We start from the raw sequence: 18,313 nt of genomic DNA on the forward strand, positions 1-18,313 counted from the left end.
GGGACTGAGTGAACTGATGAGGATGATTATAATTTTTGTGACTTTCTGTTTGAATTAAAAAAAAATCCCACAAGGACTCAGAGGCAAAAAATATACAAATCAATTTTCACTGCAAAGTAAAGGAGCTGTTACAGTGGAGGATTACTGGACTGAATGTCAATATTATGACATAGTATGAGTGTGTTTCGTGTTTGGTAATTGCAATCATTGTTTCTTTTGTTGTGGTCTTCCATTTACAATGCTTGGTGTCAGTTTATTTATCTCTTGTAAAAATAAAACACTGTGTGTGTGTGTGTGTGTGTGTGAAAATGAAAATAAAAAATAAATTAAATTTTTTTTAAAGTTATAAATATGTTGAAGAATTTTAAACAAAATCAAACACAATGAGCATGGAACTCGAAGATATATAAAAATATCAATTGGAATCCTGGAGCTAAAAATTATAATATCAGACATGAAAAATTCATTGGAAGGGTTAAATAGCAAATTAGCAGAAGGAAAAACCAGGGATCTTGAAAAAGAACAATAGAAACTATCCAACTGAAACACACTAGAAAAAAAAAGGCTAAAGGAAAAAAAACCAACCCCAATTTTTAAAGTGGGCAAAAGACTTGAATAGACATTTCTCCAAACATGTACAAATGGCCAGTAAGTACAAGAAAAGATGCTCAGCATCACTAACCATGAGGGAACTGCAAATCACAATGACAAGAAGATACTGTCTCACACCCATTAAGGATGGATACTATCAGGGGAAAAAAAAGAAATGACAAGTGTAGACGAGGGTGCAGAGAAATTAGAAGCCTTGTACACTGTTGGTAAGAGTGTAAAATGGTGCAGCTGCTATGGAAACAGTATGAAAATTCCTTTAAAAATTAAAAATATGGGCTTCCGGTGGCGCAGTGGTTGAGAATCCGCCTGCCGATGCAGGGGACACGGGTTCGTGCCCGATCCAGGAAGATCCCACATGCCGCAGAGCGGCTGGGCCCGTGAGCCATGGCCACTGAGCCTGTGCGTCCGGAGCCTGTGCTCTGCAGCAGGAGAGGCCACAACAGTGAGAGGCCCGCATGCCAAAAAAAAAAATTAAAAATAGAATTTTCATAGGATCCAGCAATTCCTTTAGGAATTTAAATCAGGGACTCAAAGATATATATATTTATATCTTTGATATATATGTTCCAGTGATCCCACTCCTGGGCATATATCTGGAGAAAACTATAATCCAAAAAGACACATGCACCCCAGTGTTCATAGCAGCACTATTTACAACAGCCAAGACATGGAAGCAACCTAAATGTCCATCATCAGGTGAATGGTAGCAACAGGTAAAGAAGATGTGGTGTATATATACAGTAGAATATTACTCAGCCACAACAAAGAACAAACTAATGCCATTTTCAGCAACGTGGATGGACCTAGAGATTATCATACTAAGTGAAGAAAGTCAGGCAGAGAAAAACAAATATCATATGATATCGCTTATATATGGAATCTAAAAAAATGACACAAATGAATTTATTTACAAAACAGAAATAGACTCACAGACATAGAAAACGATATTAAGGTTACCAAGGGGAAAGGGGGGAGGGATAAATTAGGAGTTTAGGATTAAAATATGCACACTACTATATATAAAATAAATAACCAACAAGGACCTACTGTACAACACCGGGAACTATACTCAATACCTTGTAATAACCTGTAATGGAAAAGAATCTAAAAAAGAAAAAAAATATATATATATATAGATGACTTTGCTGTACACCTGAAACTAACACAACATGCTAAATCAACTATATTTCAATAAAAATTTTTTAAAATAAAAATTGAAAAAAATTGTAAATTTTCCGTTTAGTGTATTTTACCACAATTTAATAAAATAAAATGGTTAAAAAATAATGAAAAGACTCTCAGGAAACTATGGGATAATATCAAGTTGTTAATATTCATAATATTCATATCATCAAAGTCCAGAATAGAGAAGTAGAAATAAAGACTTTTCAGACATACCAAAGCTGAAAGAATTCATCACTAGCAAGCCGAGAGTAAAAGAAATGTTACAAGAAGTCCTCCAGGTGAAGGAAATTGATACCTGATGATACCTGATGAAAATATGAGATCATAAATAATAAATGTATAATATTTTTCTTTCTATTTAAATGTCTTTCAAAGATAGGTGACTAGCTTATACAAAAGTAATGACAATATATTGTGGGGTTTATGATACGTACAAATAAAATGAATGACAACAATAGCATAAAGGCTGAGAGGGAAGAATGGAGGTAAACTGCTGTAAGGTTATTATATTATACATGAAATGGTATATTTATCAGTTTAAAGTAGACTACTATGAGTTAAAGATGTATACCATAAACCCTAAAGTCAGAAAACAAAGAGATGCACAGCAATAATAACCAGAACAATAATAACCAGAACTGGCAAAGGACTCATATCCAGAATATATAAAGAACTACAAATACATAAGAAAAAGGTAGTACTAAGAAGCAAAAGACTTGAAATCCAAAAGGACCATTATAAAAATGTGCTCAAACTCAACATTAATTAAGGAAAAGCTAGAGAAAATCATAAAGAGATGCCACTACAAACCAACTAGAATGGCTACATTTAAAAATTAAAACTGACAATAAGTGTCAGTGAAGATGTGGAGCACAGGGAGCTAGTTATACTGCTGTGGAGTGAAAAATGATACAAATAATGAAAAACATAGTTGGTGCCATCTACAAAGTTGAAGATACATATACCACGACCTAATAGTGTCACTCCTAGACACATAACTTAGAGAAGAGGGCACACGTACACCAAGAAACATATAAAAGCATGTTTGTAACAGCAAAAGTTGGAAACTGGTAACAACTCAAACTTCCATCAACAGCAGACGGACAAGTGAACTATGCTGTATCACACAGAAGACTATGCAGCAATGAAAATGAGTGAAGTATAGGTCTTCATAGCAGTACACATAAATCTCACAAAAGATGCTGAGCAAAAGAATATGTGTGTGATGAATCCATTTAAATAAGGTTAAAAAACAAACATAACATATTTGGGCAATAAAATGATAAAGAAAAGCAGGGAAATGATAAAGCCAGGATTTGGGGGTTAGGGAGGGGAAAGGGAGGGCTTCTGGAAAGCTAGTGCCATTCTATATACCTTGATCTGGAGGGTTGAAACATAGGTGTTTGCTTTAAAATTTACATTTATAATACATTGATATATACTTTCCGTATATTAAAACTAAACAAAAATTGAAAGAAAATCAATATATGGTTGAGGAAAAAAATCTAACTTCGTTTATTTGGTTGCCTACTTTCCCCAGCATTACTTATTAAACCATTTATATGTGATTACAACTTAATATATTCCATTCTTACTTGCACTTGAGATTTGGTAACTGTTATTATCAACAATAGTTTTTGGCAAGGATGAATTGACTATTGCGGGGGTGGGGGTGGGTAACGGGGAGGGATAGTAAAAGTGTGAATATAAAAGCAGGAGAGGGAGATAGTCATCCTCATGGGATTTGTTTTTAAATAGGAAAATTGTAGAGACAGAACCGAAAAGAGAGAGGAAGTCTGTGAGAGGTTTGCCAAGTCAGAGAGCAAGTGTCACCTGATAAAAGGACTTATGAATGAGCTCAGAGCAAAACTATTTGGAGGAAATCTAAAGAGGACATGCCTGCAGGATGGAGGTTGGTTATACTGGGTGCCTGGCCCAACGGTACAGCCTCCATCTACACCACGTAGGCGGTAACATAAAGTTTGCTGAATGTTCTCAAATATTTGATATATTGCTACTTTAAAATATGTTTATTGCTCATTTTTTCTTACTTTAAACATAGTTTTTATTTTTTAACATCTTTATTGGAGTATAATTGCCCTACAATGGTGTGTTAGTTTCTGCTTTACAACAAGTGAATCAGCTATACATATACATATGTCCCCATATCTCTTCCCTCTTGCGTCTCCCTCCCTCCCTCCCTCCCCCTCCCACCCCTCTTGGTGGTCACAAAGCATGGCGCTGATCTCCCTGTGCTATGCGGCTGCGAGTGGCATGGACATATATACACTACCAAACGTAAAATAGATAGCTAGTGGTAAACATAGCATTTATTGATGGAAGAAAATTACAGAAAAATACGTAGTGCCACATTTTGTCCAACATTAACGGCAGGATTCATTCCCTTTTTAGCGCACAATGAAGGACTGGCCGGAGCAGCCCCAGGGCCGGCATGAAGGGCTGCAGTTGATTTGGAAGTGGGGCACGGACCAGCCTTCCCTCCACAGTGCAAAGCCAGCAGCCCTCCTGTCTAGGCGGGAGTCTCCCGCCTAGAGGCTGCAGGGCGGGACTGAGAGGTGCGAGGGCTGCTTTAGATGCGAGGCCCTTTCCCGAGAGCCCCGCCCAGGCCCCGCCCCTCCCAGGCCTCAGCCCCGCCCCGGCCCCACCCGCGCCTTGCCGCGCGCCCACACTCAGAGCCCGAGCCGCGGTCGCTCATCTGACCCGAGCCACAGCGGCCGGAGATGCAGCGGGGTGCCGCGCTGTGCCTGCGCCTGTGGCTCTGCCTCGGACTGCTCGACAGCGAGCGTGGTGAGCCCTCCGCCTGCCCCAGTGTACAGCTGGCCACGAGGGGGGACGTTTTCCCTGGGCAAATGGTGGGACCTCACCGATGGGAGACGGGCGTGGGACAGGGCCCGCGGGACCCTCCGGCACGAGCCAGGGTCGGGAGCCAGGGATTCAGACACCAGAAGGAGCACGGCGAGTCGGACCGGGCTTGCCGGGATGAGGAAAGGGCGGGGACGGGGCGCGGGGCTGCACCGCAGCTTAGAGGTGGTGTTCAGTCCCCGACTGCGCTCCACAGTCTGTGGCTCAGCTCCCTTGGACCTGGGCCCCTTCGCGCAGCACCCTCAGCCTGGATCCTTCGCTTGCTTACACGCTTTCCCGCGGAGTCCAGGCACCGCACTGCTCTGTCCTCGGACCCGGGAGCACTGGGGATTGTCCCCGCGCGCAGAGGCTGCAATCCCCGCCGGGCCGGGTCGTAGACCTGGGTGCGCACTTCCCGACACCTCTAGTCTGCGCTCGAGATCGGTCCTCCAGAGGGAACTCTGGTTGGTGTCTACCTTCCCCAGGCCAAGGACTGCGGGGGCAGGGGCTCGGGATCGTGGGAGATAGGCGCCGTGGGGCGGATTGGGCGCAGGTGCCTGTTGGAACTTGAGGCAACTCGTAAGTGATCAGCATGGCAGAAGAGGCAGAAGGCCGGCCCTCGCCGTATTTGAGGGGGTAGGACCCTGGAAGGCCAAGCTAAGGATTTTGGATCATAAGGCAGGGACCGACAAGGACGGGTCTTAAACACAGGAGAGGCAAGGTCTGGTTTGTGATGGGAACATGACTGGAGGTTGCTGCTGAGGGATTGGAGGGAAGAGAATGTGGGGGATGAGGGAGGGAGCAGAGGGGTATGGTTGTTTGGAGATGTCAGGATAAAGCATCAGGAATGAGGGGAGGATGAGCTGGAAGCCCATGCAAGATCTGGTGACCCTGGAAATCAGAGGGTGGAGGAGGGTTAATGGGTAATGGGTAATGGGTCCCCAGTGGTTGAGGAAGGAGTTCTGGGAGGTCTGAAGGGAGAGATGGGGACCTCGCTATTTTTAAACACCATGGGCATTGAATAGTGCTTCATTTCTTTTAATCCTCACAAGGGAGTGTTAGACCCATTTTACAGATGGGAACACTTAGACCAAGGACACTTATAACTTCCCCCAACGTCCCTGGGAAGCCAGTAGTAAGAGAAATGGTCAACCCAGGTCTTTGGAATAACAGAGCTCTGTTCTCTGTGCCTATATGGGCTGAAGAGCTGGGGATAGTGGAGGTGAGGAAGGCGTGGGTGAACCTAAGGGGAGGAGGAGGGAGGAAGACATCTGTCTGGCCTCCAAGTCAGGGCAGGTCTGAGCAGAGGGGCTGCCACTTGGCCCTTCCTCGCTCCCCTGCACCCTGCCCAGGACCAGGCTCTCACAGGTGCTCAGCATCTGTTAAGTGACTGAATGAGTGTGGGAAAGAATTGAATGGCGCCATGGCTGGGCTTCGGGGCAGAGCAGTGGGAGATCCCACCTTGAGGCGACATCCAGCAAGCACTGGGTGTAGTGTCCAAGGCTCAGGAGAGAGGCTGGGCTGGAGAGCTGGAGAGGAAGCAGAGCAAAGGGTCTAGGATGGGACCCTCTCCCCCAAGGAGGGAACCAGAGAGGGAGAGGCTTCCAGGGAGACGGGAAACATTCTGCATGCAGGGTTTGAGGAAAACCAGGAGAGGCTTGTGTCCTGGTGCTCCTGAGTGGAGCAGAGTGGGAGGTGGAGGAGGGAGGGGGGATGAGGTCAGTCTTGCAGTGAGTGCAGGTGATTCTTACCAAAGTTGGGCAATGAAGGGGAAGAGAGAGAATGAAGCTAAGGGGCCCATGGAAGGGGGGTGGCCCAGGCTGGACCAGGGCATGGCTCATGGGGAGATGTCCCATGGAGAACAGACTATTGCCGCTGTCTCTGAGTCTTGCATTTGCACCACCCATGTCTGGGCTGCGGAGGACCCGAGGAGCTGCCAGCCTGATGGGGGATACTGGAGCAGAAGCATAAACACTCCAGTGCAGCCAAGTGTCAGTGCAGCCAGAGTAGGAGGCCAAGTGCTGGCAGGTGAGCAGCCTGGCCATGAAGCTGACCCTCAAAGGTGTGATGTTGGTCCCAGAACGAGACTCTTGTCCTAGCTCTACCCCTAAATTCCTTGCTATATTACCTGAGCCCCTCTCTTCCTTTCCTTGTGCCTCAGTTTCCCCATGCATAGGAGTGCAACAAGCTGGCAAGCACTGAGGGGCTGTGCTTGGGGTTGGGCTTTTTGCCCCAGTAGTGTCCCTGTAGAGAAGAAGGTAGGTGGCAGAGGTCACCTCCAACAGACTTTGTCTCTTGGAGCTTAGTCTAGAGAGAGGCTGTTTGTGCCTCTGAACAGTGGGCAGTCAGCTCAGGGACATGTGGGGGAAGGAGGCAACTGCTGGGAAGCTTGGTTGGCCCAGCCTGAGGATGCTGGCTCCTGCCATGGGCTGAGGCACACATGACCATCCCAGCTCTTTGCTGTCCCTGCTCCTCAGCCCTGAGCCAGACCCAGGTGTGAACAGAGGTGTGTGTGGGGCGGTGGGGATGCAGGCAGAATGTGGGGGCTGGGCCCATCTTACTTGGTGCCTGTGGATCGGTGGCTCAGTGCTCTGGGGACTCAAGTGTAGGTGCTGCTCACATCCCCAGCATGCCGGAGGCACCGGGTCAGTGTGGCTGAAGGCTCTCTGCCTCCCCAGAGCCCAGTGCCCACATGGCCAGGCACCAGACGGGGCGTGAGGTATAACAAGGGGACTGCCTGGCCAGCTCCTTGCTGTGCCATCCCCACCCTGAACCCCAGGCTGCGGCACCCCAACCCAGGGAAGGGGACTGCAGTTCTGTGCAAGTTGAAAGGTATAGTGTCTGCTCTGGGCAGTCTAGGGAGGATTTGGACCAAGCGCATCCTGCAGGGGTTTCCTGAGCACCAGACTAGCAGGAACACAAACATGGTATCGTAGCCCAGGGGCGAAAGTGCTCAGTGACCCAGTGAGACCCAGCTGGTGACTGTGGGCTGCACAGGGTTGTTTCTAGCTTGGGGCTTCCTGGAGGGGTCTGCAGACTCCAGGGAAAGGGATTCCAGGTAGGGCAAAGACCCCCTCAAAGGCCCAGAGGCAGAAGAGTCAGATGGTGATCAGATGAGGCTAGACTCCTAGGGGCGGAGGGAGGAGATGGAGGAGACAGGCAAGTGGAGGTGGCAGGAGCCAGCAGCACACCTGGAAAGGGGAGGTCTGAGCAGGGAGTCACCTGGTCAGATTCCCCTGAAGGCATCACCAGAGGGGTAAGACCAGATGCAAGCCCACAGCAAGGAGGCTGTGGGTGAACCCAGGAGATACACCAGGGAAGGAGGCAGCAGGGGATGGTGGAGAGAGAGGGACAAGTGCCAGTCTCTGGCTTAAGCAACAGAACAGGTCATGAAATTGTTTACCAGATGGGGACCCTGAGAAGAGGAGGAAATGTGGGGAAAGATGAGACACTCCACTAGGGAGGCAGGGCCTCAAGTCGAAGGCAGGGAGGAGGAAAGTTGGGACCACTTGAGTGTGATGAGGCAGAGGGGAGTCGGGGAACCCAGGGAAATTAAGTGGGGTCTCAGCCATGAGGGGAAATTCTTCTCTATGTCTAGCTTACACCCCTCCCGCTGCCGCGTGGGTGTCCCCCCACCGCCCTGCCATTGTAGATTTGCTGTGGGTGAACCCAGGAGATACACCAGGGAAGGAGGCAGCAGGGGATGGTGGAGAGAGAGGGACAAGTGCCAGTCTCTGGCTTAAGCAACAGAACAGGTCATGAAATTGTTTACCAGATGGGGACCCTGAGAAGAGGAGGAAATGTGGGGAAAGATGAGACACTCCACTAGGGAGGCAGGGCCTCAAGTCGAAGGCAGGGAGGAGGAAAGTTGGGACCACTTGAGTGTGATGAGGCAGAGGGGAGTCGGGGAACCCAGGGAAATTAAGTGGGGTCTCAGCCATGAGGGGAAGTTCTTCTCTATGTCTAGCTTACACCCCTCCCGCTGCCGCGTGGGTGTCCCCCCACCGCCCTGCCATTGTAGATTTCTCTAGGGCCTAGCCTGTGCCCCACAGCCCTGAGATACCCCTCAGAGAGGGGGGATGGGTAGGGAGAGGGGTCCGGAGAGCCTCTCACACTCCTTGCACCGACCTCTGAGCAAGACACAGCCGACGTGTCCAGCTGGAGCCAGGGATTCCTGAGTTTCGATCCTTTTCAGACACTGGCTTCCTCTGGGATCTCGGTTTTCCGGTCACGCCAAAGGGAGAAGTCTGGGAGCAGGAAGATGCGGGCTTTGGTTCTGGCTGCCGCTGAGGCTGGGTGTGGCCGACAGCAGGCACGCTTCTGCCTGGCTCTGGTGCCCCAGGCCACCCCCATCCCCGAGGCCTGGCTGGGGTGTGGGTGGCCCAGTGAGCAGGCACAGGTTTCAGGGTGGCAAGTGGGGGAGCCCCGCCACGTGGCCAGCGAGGTCAGCATGGGTTCATGGGAAAGGACTTGTCAGCCACAGGAGAGGACATCCTGCCTGCATTTCCCTCTTCCTGCAGCAGGAGCCCATGGCCCAGATTTAGCAGCGCTGGGGGGCCACCTCTGAGCCAGCTGGGCTGTCTGATAACACCACCCGTCCTGCTGCCACAGAGCAGAGCCCTGATCCCAGGGCAACTGCCTGGCACAGTTGGCTGCACCCACAGCTGTGCTGCACTGGGAGCTCCACATCTACCAGGGTGCCCTTCCTCCCCATCTCACCCCCAGGGGGTACTCAGGCAGCCCATGGTCCCACTCAGCCTCTCCAACACTCCCTGCTTCCCAAAATTGCCTCTATGCTGCTTCAGCAGGACCACTCTAAAACACAGATCTGAGCCTTCCTCGGGCCACCCGCCCCCGCTGGCCCCTCTTGGGCTGATAGTACAGGCCCCCCTGCTAGGGTCCCAAGGGCAGCCGTATGTAGCCCGACATCCACCTAGCCTGCACCCATCACATACCCCAGCCTCAGCACATGACTTTTCTCCTGTTCCAGATACGTGCAGAAGGCTGCTGAGAATTCCAGGCAGAAGGTGATGCTGCTCCAAGTGGGAGGGGTCTACTAGGGCGGGAGGGGGGCTTCATCCCCACTCCCTGTGTGCCCCAGGAGCACAGAATCTAGGCTTTCAGGTAGGTTCAGGGGAAGCTCTTATCCTTATCCAACCTAAAGCACCATCCTCAAAGCTACCCTGAATTCTACCAAATGGAGTTTTGTTTGTATGAAGCAGCACTTATGTGCACACATGCACGCACACACACTTGGAGTGTCTATCAGTGAGCCACACCTCGATCTGAAATGGTTAATCAAATTTCTTCACACTAGGGTGTGTGAAGATTTTAACCTTGTGACATAGGCTATTGTGCCCATTTTAGAGATTAGAAAATTAAGGCCAGAGGAATGAAAATGGCTCATTAGATGCCAGAGCAGCTTTGAGGGAAGTGATAAGTGTCTGGTGCCTGGTACCAGATGGCATAGGGGCTGAGGGGCAAGAAGGGGCAGGCATGGCAGGTGTTGTCCACATTCCCCAGGGAAAGCACTAGAGAGGTGGACATGTGGGGTCCTAAATTTCTGACCACCTCACGGACATTTTCACCTTGATGTCCTGTACAGCTTTCAAAAGCAGCATGCCACTAGACACATTGCTTTCCCCCAGGCCTACCCCTGGCAGATGTGCCTACTTCAGGGCAGGACATCTGCACCTCCATCCCTTGCCTCCACACCTGCCCACACACTGTGTGCTGTCGCTTTATTCCCTGGATCCTCAAAGCCAGTCAAGAGCAATCCAGGGTCAAGTCCATGCTGGGGATGCCACCCTGGAAAGGCTCTCATCCTTGCACTGAGGAACTGTCAAGTGCAGTGAGTCAAGCCGCTGCATGAAGCTGTGGAAACATGCAGAGAGGCCCCCAGGAGGGGACCTAAAATTGCGACCCCGGGGCTTGGAGCAGGCACCAGGCAGGTGAAGAGAGTGACTGGTGAGTCCCTTGAGGAGATCAGTCTCCATCTCTAAGCAACGGAGAGGCAGGAAATTGTTTTAGGCAGAAGAGGAGTTTGTGTTCTAGAAGGCTCCTCTGACCACTGGGAAAGGCCTGGACCAGTGGGGAGACACTGGTGTGGTGAGCCAGAGGAGGGATTTTGCGGCTGGCCAGGCAGTGGGGTGGCAAAGGACTGGAAAGGGCAGCCCCAGCATGTCTAGGGGTGGCACTCGGGCTGGAAGGCATCTACTGCTAAGCGTCTGAGCTCTGCAAGTGCAAAGCACTTTGCCAAGTGGCAGGGAGAGGAGAGGGGCAGGCCTGGTGCTTCCAGCCACGCTGCCGTTGGTGCTGGTTCTGAGGAAGCATAGAGGAAATAGCAGCTTCCCATAATCCTGTCCCCCAAAGATAACCTCTGACTAGCAAGTTAACCTCTGTGCCTTAGTTTTCTCATCTGCAAAATGGTGAGAATAGTACCCGCCTCAGGGGGGAAATAGAGGGGTGTGGTATGCACAAGTGCATAGGCTGTGCTGGCATACAGAAAATGTTTGCTCTTGTTGTCCGTTGTTGTAACAGGGTGTACTGGGGTAAGCAGAATTTGGGCGTCAAAGTATATGAGCATTTTTTTTTTATTACTGTGAGTGCCTGTTTGTCCACATCCTTGCCAACACTGGTAATTCTCTCTACTTTTAACACTTGCTCATCTGGGCTGGGGATACTTCTGTGCCCTGTGGCTCGTTGTCCTCCTCAGTGGGTGGTGTGGTATGAGGGCTGGGGGCGCCTGGCAGGAGACATCTGGGAAGCAGAGTCCCCTGGGCCTGGAGCTCAGGAGAGCTGCCAGGGAGGGTGGGGGGCTCAGAGGTAGGCTTGAAGCCCTGGGGCTGTGCCACCTCCAGCAGGAAGGAGCGCACCTTGAGCAGCTCCAGTTAAATGAGCCACCAAGAGCCTAAGGCTGGGCCTGTGACCCTGGGCCCTTCTCTGGGGCCTCATTCCTCCACACCATGCTCCATCTGTTCCACCTACCTGACAGTCCAAGCTCACCTGCACTCTGGTCTTTGCACATGTCCCTCTGCCCTCTGTGCCCTCCCCTGGGCCAGCAAGCTCCTGTTCCGTCTACAAAGCCTATTTCAACTCACAGGAACACTCCCTCCCACTGGCAAGGCTTTCTCTGACCGCCCCCCACCTTGGCACTGTGACCAAAGCACAGAGTCGCAGTGAGATGCAACTGCTGTGACGTGCAAAACAGTCGGCAGGCAGTGACAGCGAAGGTCTCAGTGTGCCTGAGCCAGCAACAGTTTATTCTTACAATGGTTCTTAGTGTGGTATTATGATGGTCTGTGGTTCCCAATAATCTTGGGGACAATTCTCATTTCATAAGCTTGGAGCAGGGGAAGTGACTTGCCCAAGGTCATACAGTCAGAGTGACATTGTAGGGCGTGCAGCTGGGCTCACAGGGCTTTGGGCACTCTCTCTCGGAACAACCCCTCCCATCTCAGCCCTTTCAGTCCTGCAGGGTGGGAGGTGGGAGGACTGATGGACTATTGACCTCACCCTTGACCTCTAGAGGCACAGAGGCTGCCATCCAGGTGGGGGTGGGGGGGCTCCAAGACAGAACACCCCTGAGACTTCTTCCAAGGTCTATGCACAAGCCTGGCCCCAAGAATGAAGGGAGAGGACCTTAGAGCTGGCTCCCCAACTTGGCCCAGCCCTGGGACTGATGCATGGAGACCCCAACCTGGCCTCACCTGCCCCCAGTGCTTTCCCCTCAGCTTGCCTTCAGTCTGCAGCCATGGGCCTGGCCCTGGCTGCCTCTGTCCTCCAGGACACAGCTGCTAAGGAGAGTGTGGACCAGACTAGCAGGACTGCAGTACAGCGCCTGTCACCCACCAGGTGACCATGACATTTCCTTGAAATAAGGAATTGCAAATGCAAAAACCACTACTGCTACACTCTGCCAGAGTAGGTAGGTGCACCCCTGAGCTTGCACACCATCCTGTCATCATCCCTGGGTTGGTTGTGCTGGACCTGAGGACAGAGCCATGGGCCAATGACATCCTGGGCCCCAGGAGCCACCCAAAGGTACAAACCTTCCCCGTGTGGTGGGTGAGGGCCTGGTGTGCTCAGCAGGTGGATACTGGGTGTGGCTGGTGTCTTGACTGTGTGGCAGAAGCATTGGGAGGTGAAGCTGGTTAGAAGGGGGGCCTGTTGGGCAGGGCATCGCCCGGGAGGCCGGGCCAAGGGCATTCACAGCTCCAGAGGGCCACAAGGAGCCAGTGAAGGTGTCCGCTGGGCTGAGCGACAAATTGGAGGCCAGGAAGGAGACTGCTAGGGAGCAGAGAGGTAGGGAGACTGGCACTCGGGGTGGCAGTGGGAGAGAAGGAGATGGAGAGATGTGAGGGCTGAGTCCCAGGCAGGGATGGGCCTGGGCTTGGCCAGACTTGGGCTCCTGCACAGCTGCTGGTTATCACTGATGTGGAGCCTGGAGCCTCAGTTTCCTCATTGCTGACTGGACTCGTGATCCCTCCCTCCCTCCCAGGCTACGTGAGGATCAAATGAGGCAGTGACTGCTGGGCTGTGGTTCAGTGCCTAACCCACAGGACTTCCCACCCCTCCTGCCTGCCCCTCACCCAGGATCCTGGTGTGCTGCTTCCACAGCCAGCGCCTGTGGCTGACCCCAGGGTCCCACTGCCCAAGGCTGCTGACAGCACAGAGAAGAGGAGGTATGCTCTCTGGCCTCCCTGACCTCGGCCTGGCGCCTGCCCGGATCGCTCTGCTCGGTCTAGGGGGCCAGGGCTGCTGGCCAGGGGAAGGAAGAAGCCAGTTCCTGGGTCAGGAACAGGAAGGCAGGGGGAGTGCGGCAGAAGCCAGGATGACAGTGCTTCCTGCTTCGGGAAGGGAAGGACAGCGGGGACAGACAACAGCCAGGCAGGAAGGATGCGCCTTCTTTGGGGTTTCAGGTGGGGGCTGGGCAGTACGGAGCCTCTGGACCTGGCAAACTAGGCCTGAATCTGCCCCAGCTGCTGAGCAGCGCTGGGGTACAGATGATCACCAGGGAACCTGGCCTTTAAAACCAGAAACATCTTTTCCAAAGGAACAACAAGGTTTGACAAAGTTCCAACCCAAAGAAAGACCTCAGAGGTTTGTTTAGCCAACCAGTCAGCCATTCATCCATCCATCCATCCACACATTCTTCCATCCATCCATCCATTCATCCATCTATCCATCCTTCTGTCCATCTGTCTGTCCATCCATTTATCTGTCCATCTGTCCTTCCATCTAGCCATTCTTTCTTTCTTCCACCTTTCCATCCTTCCATCCATCCATCCATCTGTCCATTCAGCTAGCCATCTTTCCTTCCATTTTTCCACCCATCCATCCATCCACTCAACCTTCCATTCACCCACTCATCCACCCATCCATCCATTTGTCCATCTGTCCATTCGTTTATTCATTCAGCAAGGATCTATGGAGACTTGAATCTCTGTCAGGTGAAGTGCTAGGCATGGAGTGGGGTAGAAAAGAGGACTGTTTGGGTCCTTACCCCATTGAAACTTACTGTCTAGTAGAGAAAATGAAAAAACATAACTGAAATAAAAAAGTAAATAACAAAATTACATATTGTGATAAGAAGAATGAAATAAGCAACCAGGCGGTTAAGGTAGAGCTTAAAGGAGGACTTAGGTTTTGGAGGGGGTGAGGAGGTCACGTCTAGGCTGAGGCCTGAAGATGAGAAGAAGCCAGCTGTGCAAGGCATGTGAGAGGAGACAAATCAGGAGGAGAGGTGTGTGTAAAGGCCCTGGGGTAGGAAGGAGCATAGCATCTCATGGAACAGCCTGGAGGCCATGGTGGCTGGAGGACAGGAATAGGACGTGAGAGTGGAGCAAGAGGGTGTGGAGAGGGGGCGGGGGCCAGGCCACGGTCAGGAGTTTGGATTTTCTTTAAAGTGTAGTGGAAAGTCACTGACGAAATTTAATCAGGAGCATGATTTGGCCCCTTTGTGTTATTAAACTATCACTATCAACTGCGTGAAGGATTGGAGGAGGGCAAGAGTAGGCCAGGGGGCTACTTTGGGGGCAAGTGCAGTTGCATAGGCTCCAGCAGGAGGGTGGGGGCTGGCTCTGGGATGCTCTGGTGGTGGATGGATGGGCCAGGGTGGGAGAGGTGGGCATCCACAGGAGCTCCCATTTGGCGAGATGGGAGCTATCAAGGAGATAGCTTTGGCAGGGGTGGAGAGGATGTGAGTCTGGAGTTCAGCATCAGAAATGTGGAGCTCAAGGTGTCTGTGGGGTGGCCAAGTGAAGTGGCAGCTGGATACTTAAGGCTGGAGTTGAGAGAAGGAGTCTGGGCTGGAGGTAGAGATTTCGGAAGTACGGACGCCTAGGAGAGAGACTGGTAGAGAAAAGACAGTGAGTAGCAGCAGCATTAGGTGTTGGGCAGAGGGGACGGGCGACGAGGGGAGAGTGAGCTCACAGAAGCTAGCAGAAGAGGGAACAGCTCTGCCCCCTGCCCTGGAGGGCCTCCCGCGGCAGCATGGAGGTCACAGGATACCTTGACCAGTGGCTCCATGAAGCAGGGGAGGGGGCTGCACCCTGTGGGAAGATGAGCGAATGTGAGAGGAAGGAGTCAGCGAGCAGAGCTTTTGCTAGGAATGGGAACAGAAAAGAGGAAGGGGATATAGGATCAAGGAATTGAGGAGTTTTTGTTTGTTTATAAGATGGGAGATGATTCCATAGAGAAAAATTGGTCATCAGGAAAGAAAGAAATTATCTACAGTGGTCAGATCTGGGGTGTTGGGATCCCTAGCTTGATGGAGGGCTTTGCCTTGGGAGCAGGAATGTCAGAGAGTTTCCAGGGCCTAGGGCAAGGGTGTGGGATTTAGACGTGGGAAGATGAGGTGTCTCCATCTGATGGCTCTACTTCATTAGTGCTGAGAGTGAGAGAGGAGGGAACACCCTGAACTGCAGCCTGGGGGTCATTTAGGGTCTGCCAAAAGGAAAAGAAAGGGGAGGCAGCAGCATGGGGCTCTGGCTTTGTGCTGCAAGCTGAGCCACTGAGGGACGTGGGTGCTGCAGGGTTGCGGTGGAGAGCAGGGGCAAGGGAGCATTCAGACTGATGGGCCATGGGACATGCAGTGCCAAAAGAGAGGTGAGGCCAGGAGGAGGTAGCAATGCAGAGGGGTCCTTTGCCTCAGAGTTTTGATGAGGTTGAAGAACTTAGCAGTGGTGAGACAGTGGCACCTGGCAGGAGGCAGAGGCGGCAAGGAGAGAAGTGCAAGAAGATAGGCACTCAGTGATGGCACAGCTTCTGGTGGGGACCAAGTCCAGGGTGTGCCCAGTAACTGAGGGGCTGAGGGGAGGAGGGAGGACAATGGAGATGAGGACTGCAAAGGCCAGGGTGCTGCTGACTCACCCGTGTGGATGTTGAAGTTATGAGGAATGGCCTGAGTTGGGGTGGAGGGGCCTGAAGAGCCCAGAGCGGAGAATGAGGGGAAGTGACCAGGACAGCGGCTGATGACAGCTTTAGTAGGGAGTGGCTGGTGCTGCTGGAAAAAGGGAAGTGACCGCAAGGAGTTCTCTGATGTGTGCAATGGGATCAATAATCTCCCCAGGGGCAGTGGTGTCCTCAGAAAGCCAGGTTTCAGTTAAGGCAGGAAGGATGGAGGACAGTGATGTCTACAGTGAAGCCTACTGATCACACAGGGTCCAGTGGAAGTGACTGAAGAAAGAGAAGCACTGGGGAAATTCAGGGCACGTGGCAACAAAGGAAAGGCTCTCTCAGATGGGTGAAAGGGTTGGCAAACACTATGGATTCTCCCGTTTAGCACAGTGATGGAGATGCTTCCTTTGGTGGTATGGTGGCCTCTAGGGAGGAAGCTCCTATAGGCTCCATCCCCCATCCATCCACTCAACCCACCCACCCTCCCACATATCCATCCATTTATTCATCTGATCATCCATCTTCCACCCTACCATTCTTCTACCCATCCCCTCAATCTTTGGTGTGCACCTCTTTTGTACTAAGGTTAGAAAGATGAATAAAATACAGCCTCTGTTCAGATGTGACCAGAAAACCACAGTTCAGTCCAATAAGTGTTCTAACACCATGAGCCTAGGAGGCCAACACTGCCTGAGTAACAGTGACTGCCCCATAGAGAAGGGACTCATGAACTAGACCCTAAAGAGGGAGCTCCACAGGAGGGAAGAAAGTACAAATGTCCAGGGCAAAAAAAATTAGCAGACAGATACTTCAAGATATGAAAAGCCTGGCACTTTGGGACAATGGTGAGAGGTCTGTTCCTCTCAGATGTGTCAGGAGTTGAAGCTGGAGAGAAGGGGAGTAGGCAGAAGGGAGAGGGCTGGGGTCCCCCACTTTATCTTGGAAACAAAGAGGAGTTGCACAAGGAAGCTGGGCTGACAAATGCCATAGCTCTGTGGCCAGGGTGCCAGGTGTGTGCCCTGGAGGAGCACCCCAGAGAAGGGGACCCTTGCTTGGCCTCCCCAGGGGCCCCAGGGCAAGGCTGCAGGCCTCACCATGGGGCATACATAACCCAGGGCAGGTGGGTCCTGGCTGCTGCACCTCTCCTCTGGTGCCCACATGCCAGCCTCAGGCCTGACTCCTGACTGGTCCACAGGGACAGCCAGTTCTTTCATCCCCTCACAGGTCTAAATCCAAGACCATCATTCCCCTCTCCCCCCACTTATGTAGCTCAGAGGCCAGTTTGCCTGGCATGGCTTTATTCACTTTCCACTGCCTGGAAAATCCTACTTCTCTTTCGAAGCCCATCTTAGTGGTGTCCGCCTCGGATTCCTTCCTGGCCCCTCACCACCAGAGTGGAGCCTCCCTACTGTGGGGCTCCTCCACCCCAGCAGCCCTGTGGGTACATGGTGGGGAGGTGTGATGTCCCCATCACACACAGGGTGGCTGGTACCACCCTGGGGAGGAGTGGACCTGGTGGCAGAGCCCAGGGCTACTTTCCCATCTCGGGGGCCCCAGGGTGGGGCCACTGTCCTGAGTGCCAGGAGTGGGTGCACTGGATTCGAGTTAAGGAGAGACTTCACAGTGTTCACAGCAGCTGGCTAGATGAAGGGCTGCCTTCTTAGGGCTGTGGAGGGTCTCAGTTTCCCTGGCTATACTAGATACTAGTGGGATTAGATGCTGGATGAGGGCCTTCTGCCTCTGACCTACGGTGGTGGGTACCTAGAAAAGTTTGGCCAGCAGGAGGCACAGAAGGGAGAGGCCAGCCAGGCCCTGGCAGCCAACTTGTCCAGGTGATGCTGAAATGAGACCTTGGGGTGCAGAGTGTGCCGTCCTGGTGCCTCTTCCTAGGGCAGCTTGGGGTCAGGGTGGTGTAGAACCAACTATGGTGGGGATTCCCCCAGCCTCTGCCTCCCACAATTAGCTGCCAGGGCAAGACCCCAAGCCTCAGGGAGCTGGGCTGGGAAGGGCAGAGGAGCTGAACCTGTAGGACTGGGGGCTGGGGCAGGATAGTGGGCTGTGCCCCCCAGGAGGACAGAGACTTGGGGGAGGGACAGGACGCAACCCTGGGCCTCCGGCCACAGAGTCCTCTCTTCCTGTTGTCTCAGGATGGTCCTGGCAGGATGCATCTGCTAGAGTTCCAGGTCCAGACCTCCCCTGGGGCCTGCTCCCACCCTCCCCCAGGATCACACCACATACACAAGTTCACATGCGT

The 18,313-nt window shown here is 52.0% G+C and overlaps 1 protein-coding gene across 1 annotated transcript in view; it reads left to right on the forward strand.

Moving 5' to 3' along the window:
• Positions 1-4,538: 4,538 nt before the first annotated feature.
• FLT4 (fms related receptor tyrosine kinase 4) overlaps positions 4,539-18,313 on the forward strand; it is a 38,943-nt gene continuing 25,168 nt past the window's right edge. Inside the window, exon 1 of the mRNA XM_024116310.2 lies at positions 4,539-4,605. Coding sequence (XP_023972078.1) covers positions 4,539-4,605 — 67 coding nt within the window. The remainder of the gene's footprint in view (positions 4,606-18,313) is intronic.

This window comes from Physeter macrocephalus, chromosome 2, assembly GCF_002837175.3.
Source record: "Physeter macrocephalus isolate SW-GA chromosome 2, ASM283717v5, whole genome shotgun sequence".
Taxonomy (NCBI): Eukaryota; Metazoa; Chordata; class Mammalia; order Artiodactyla; family Physeteridae; genus Physeter; species Physeter macrocephalus.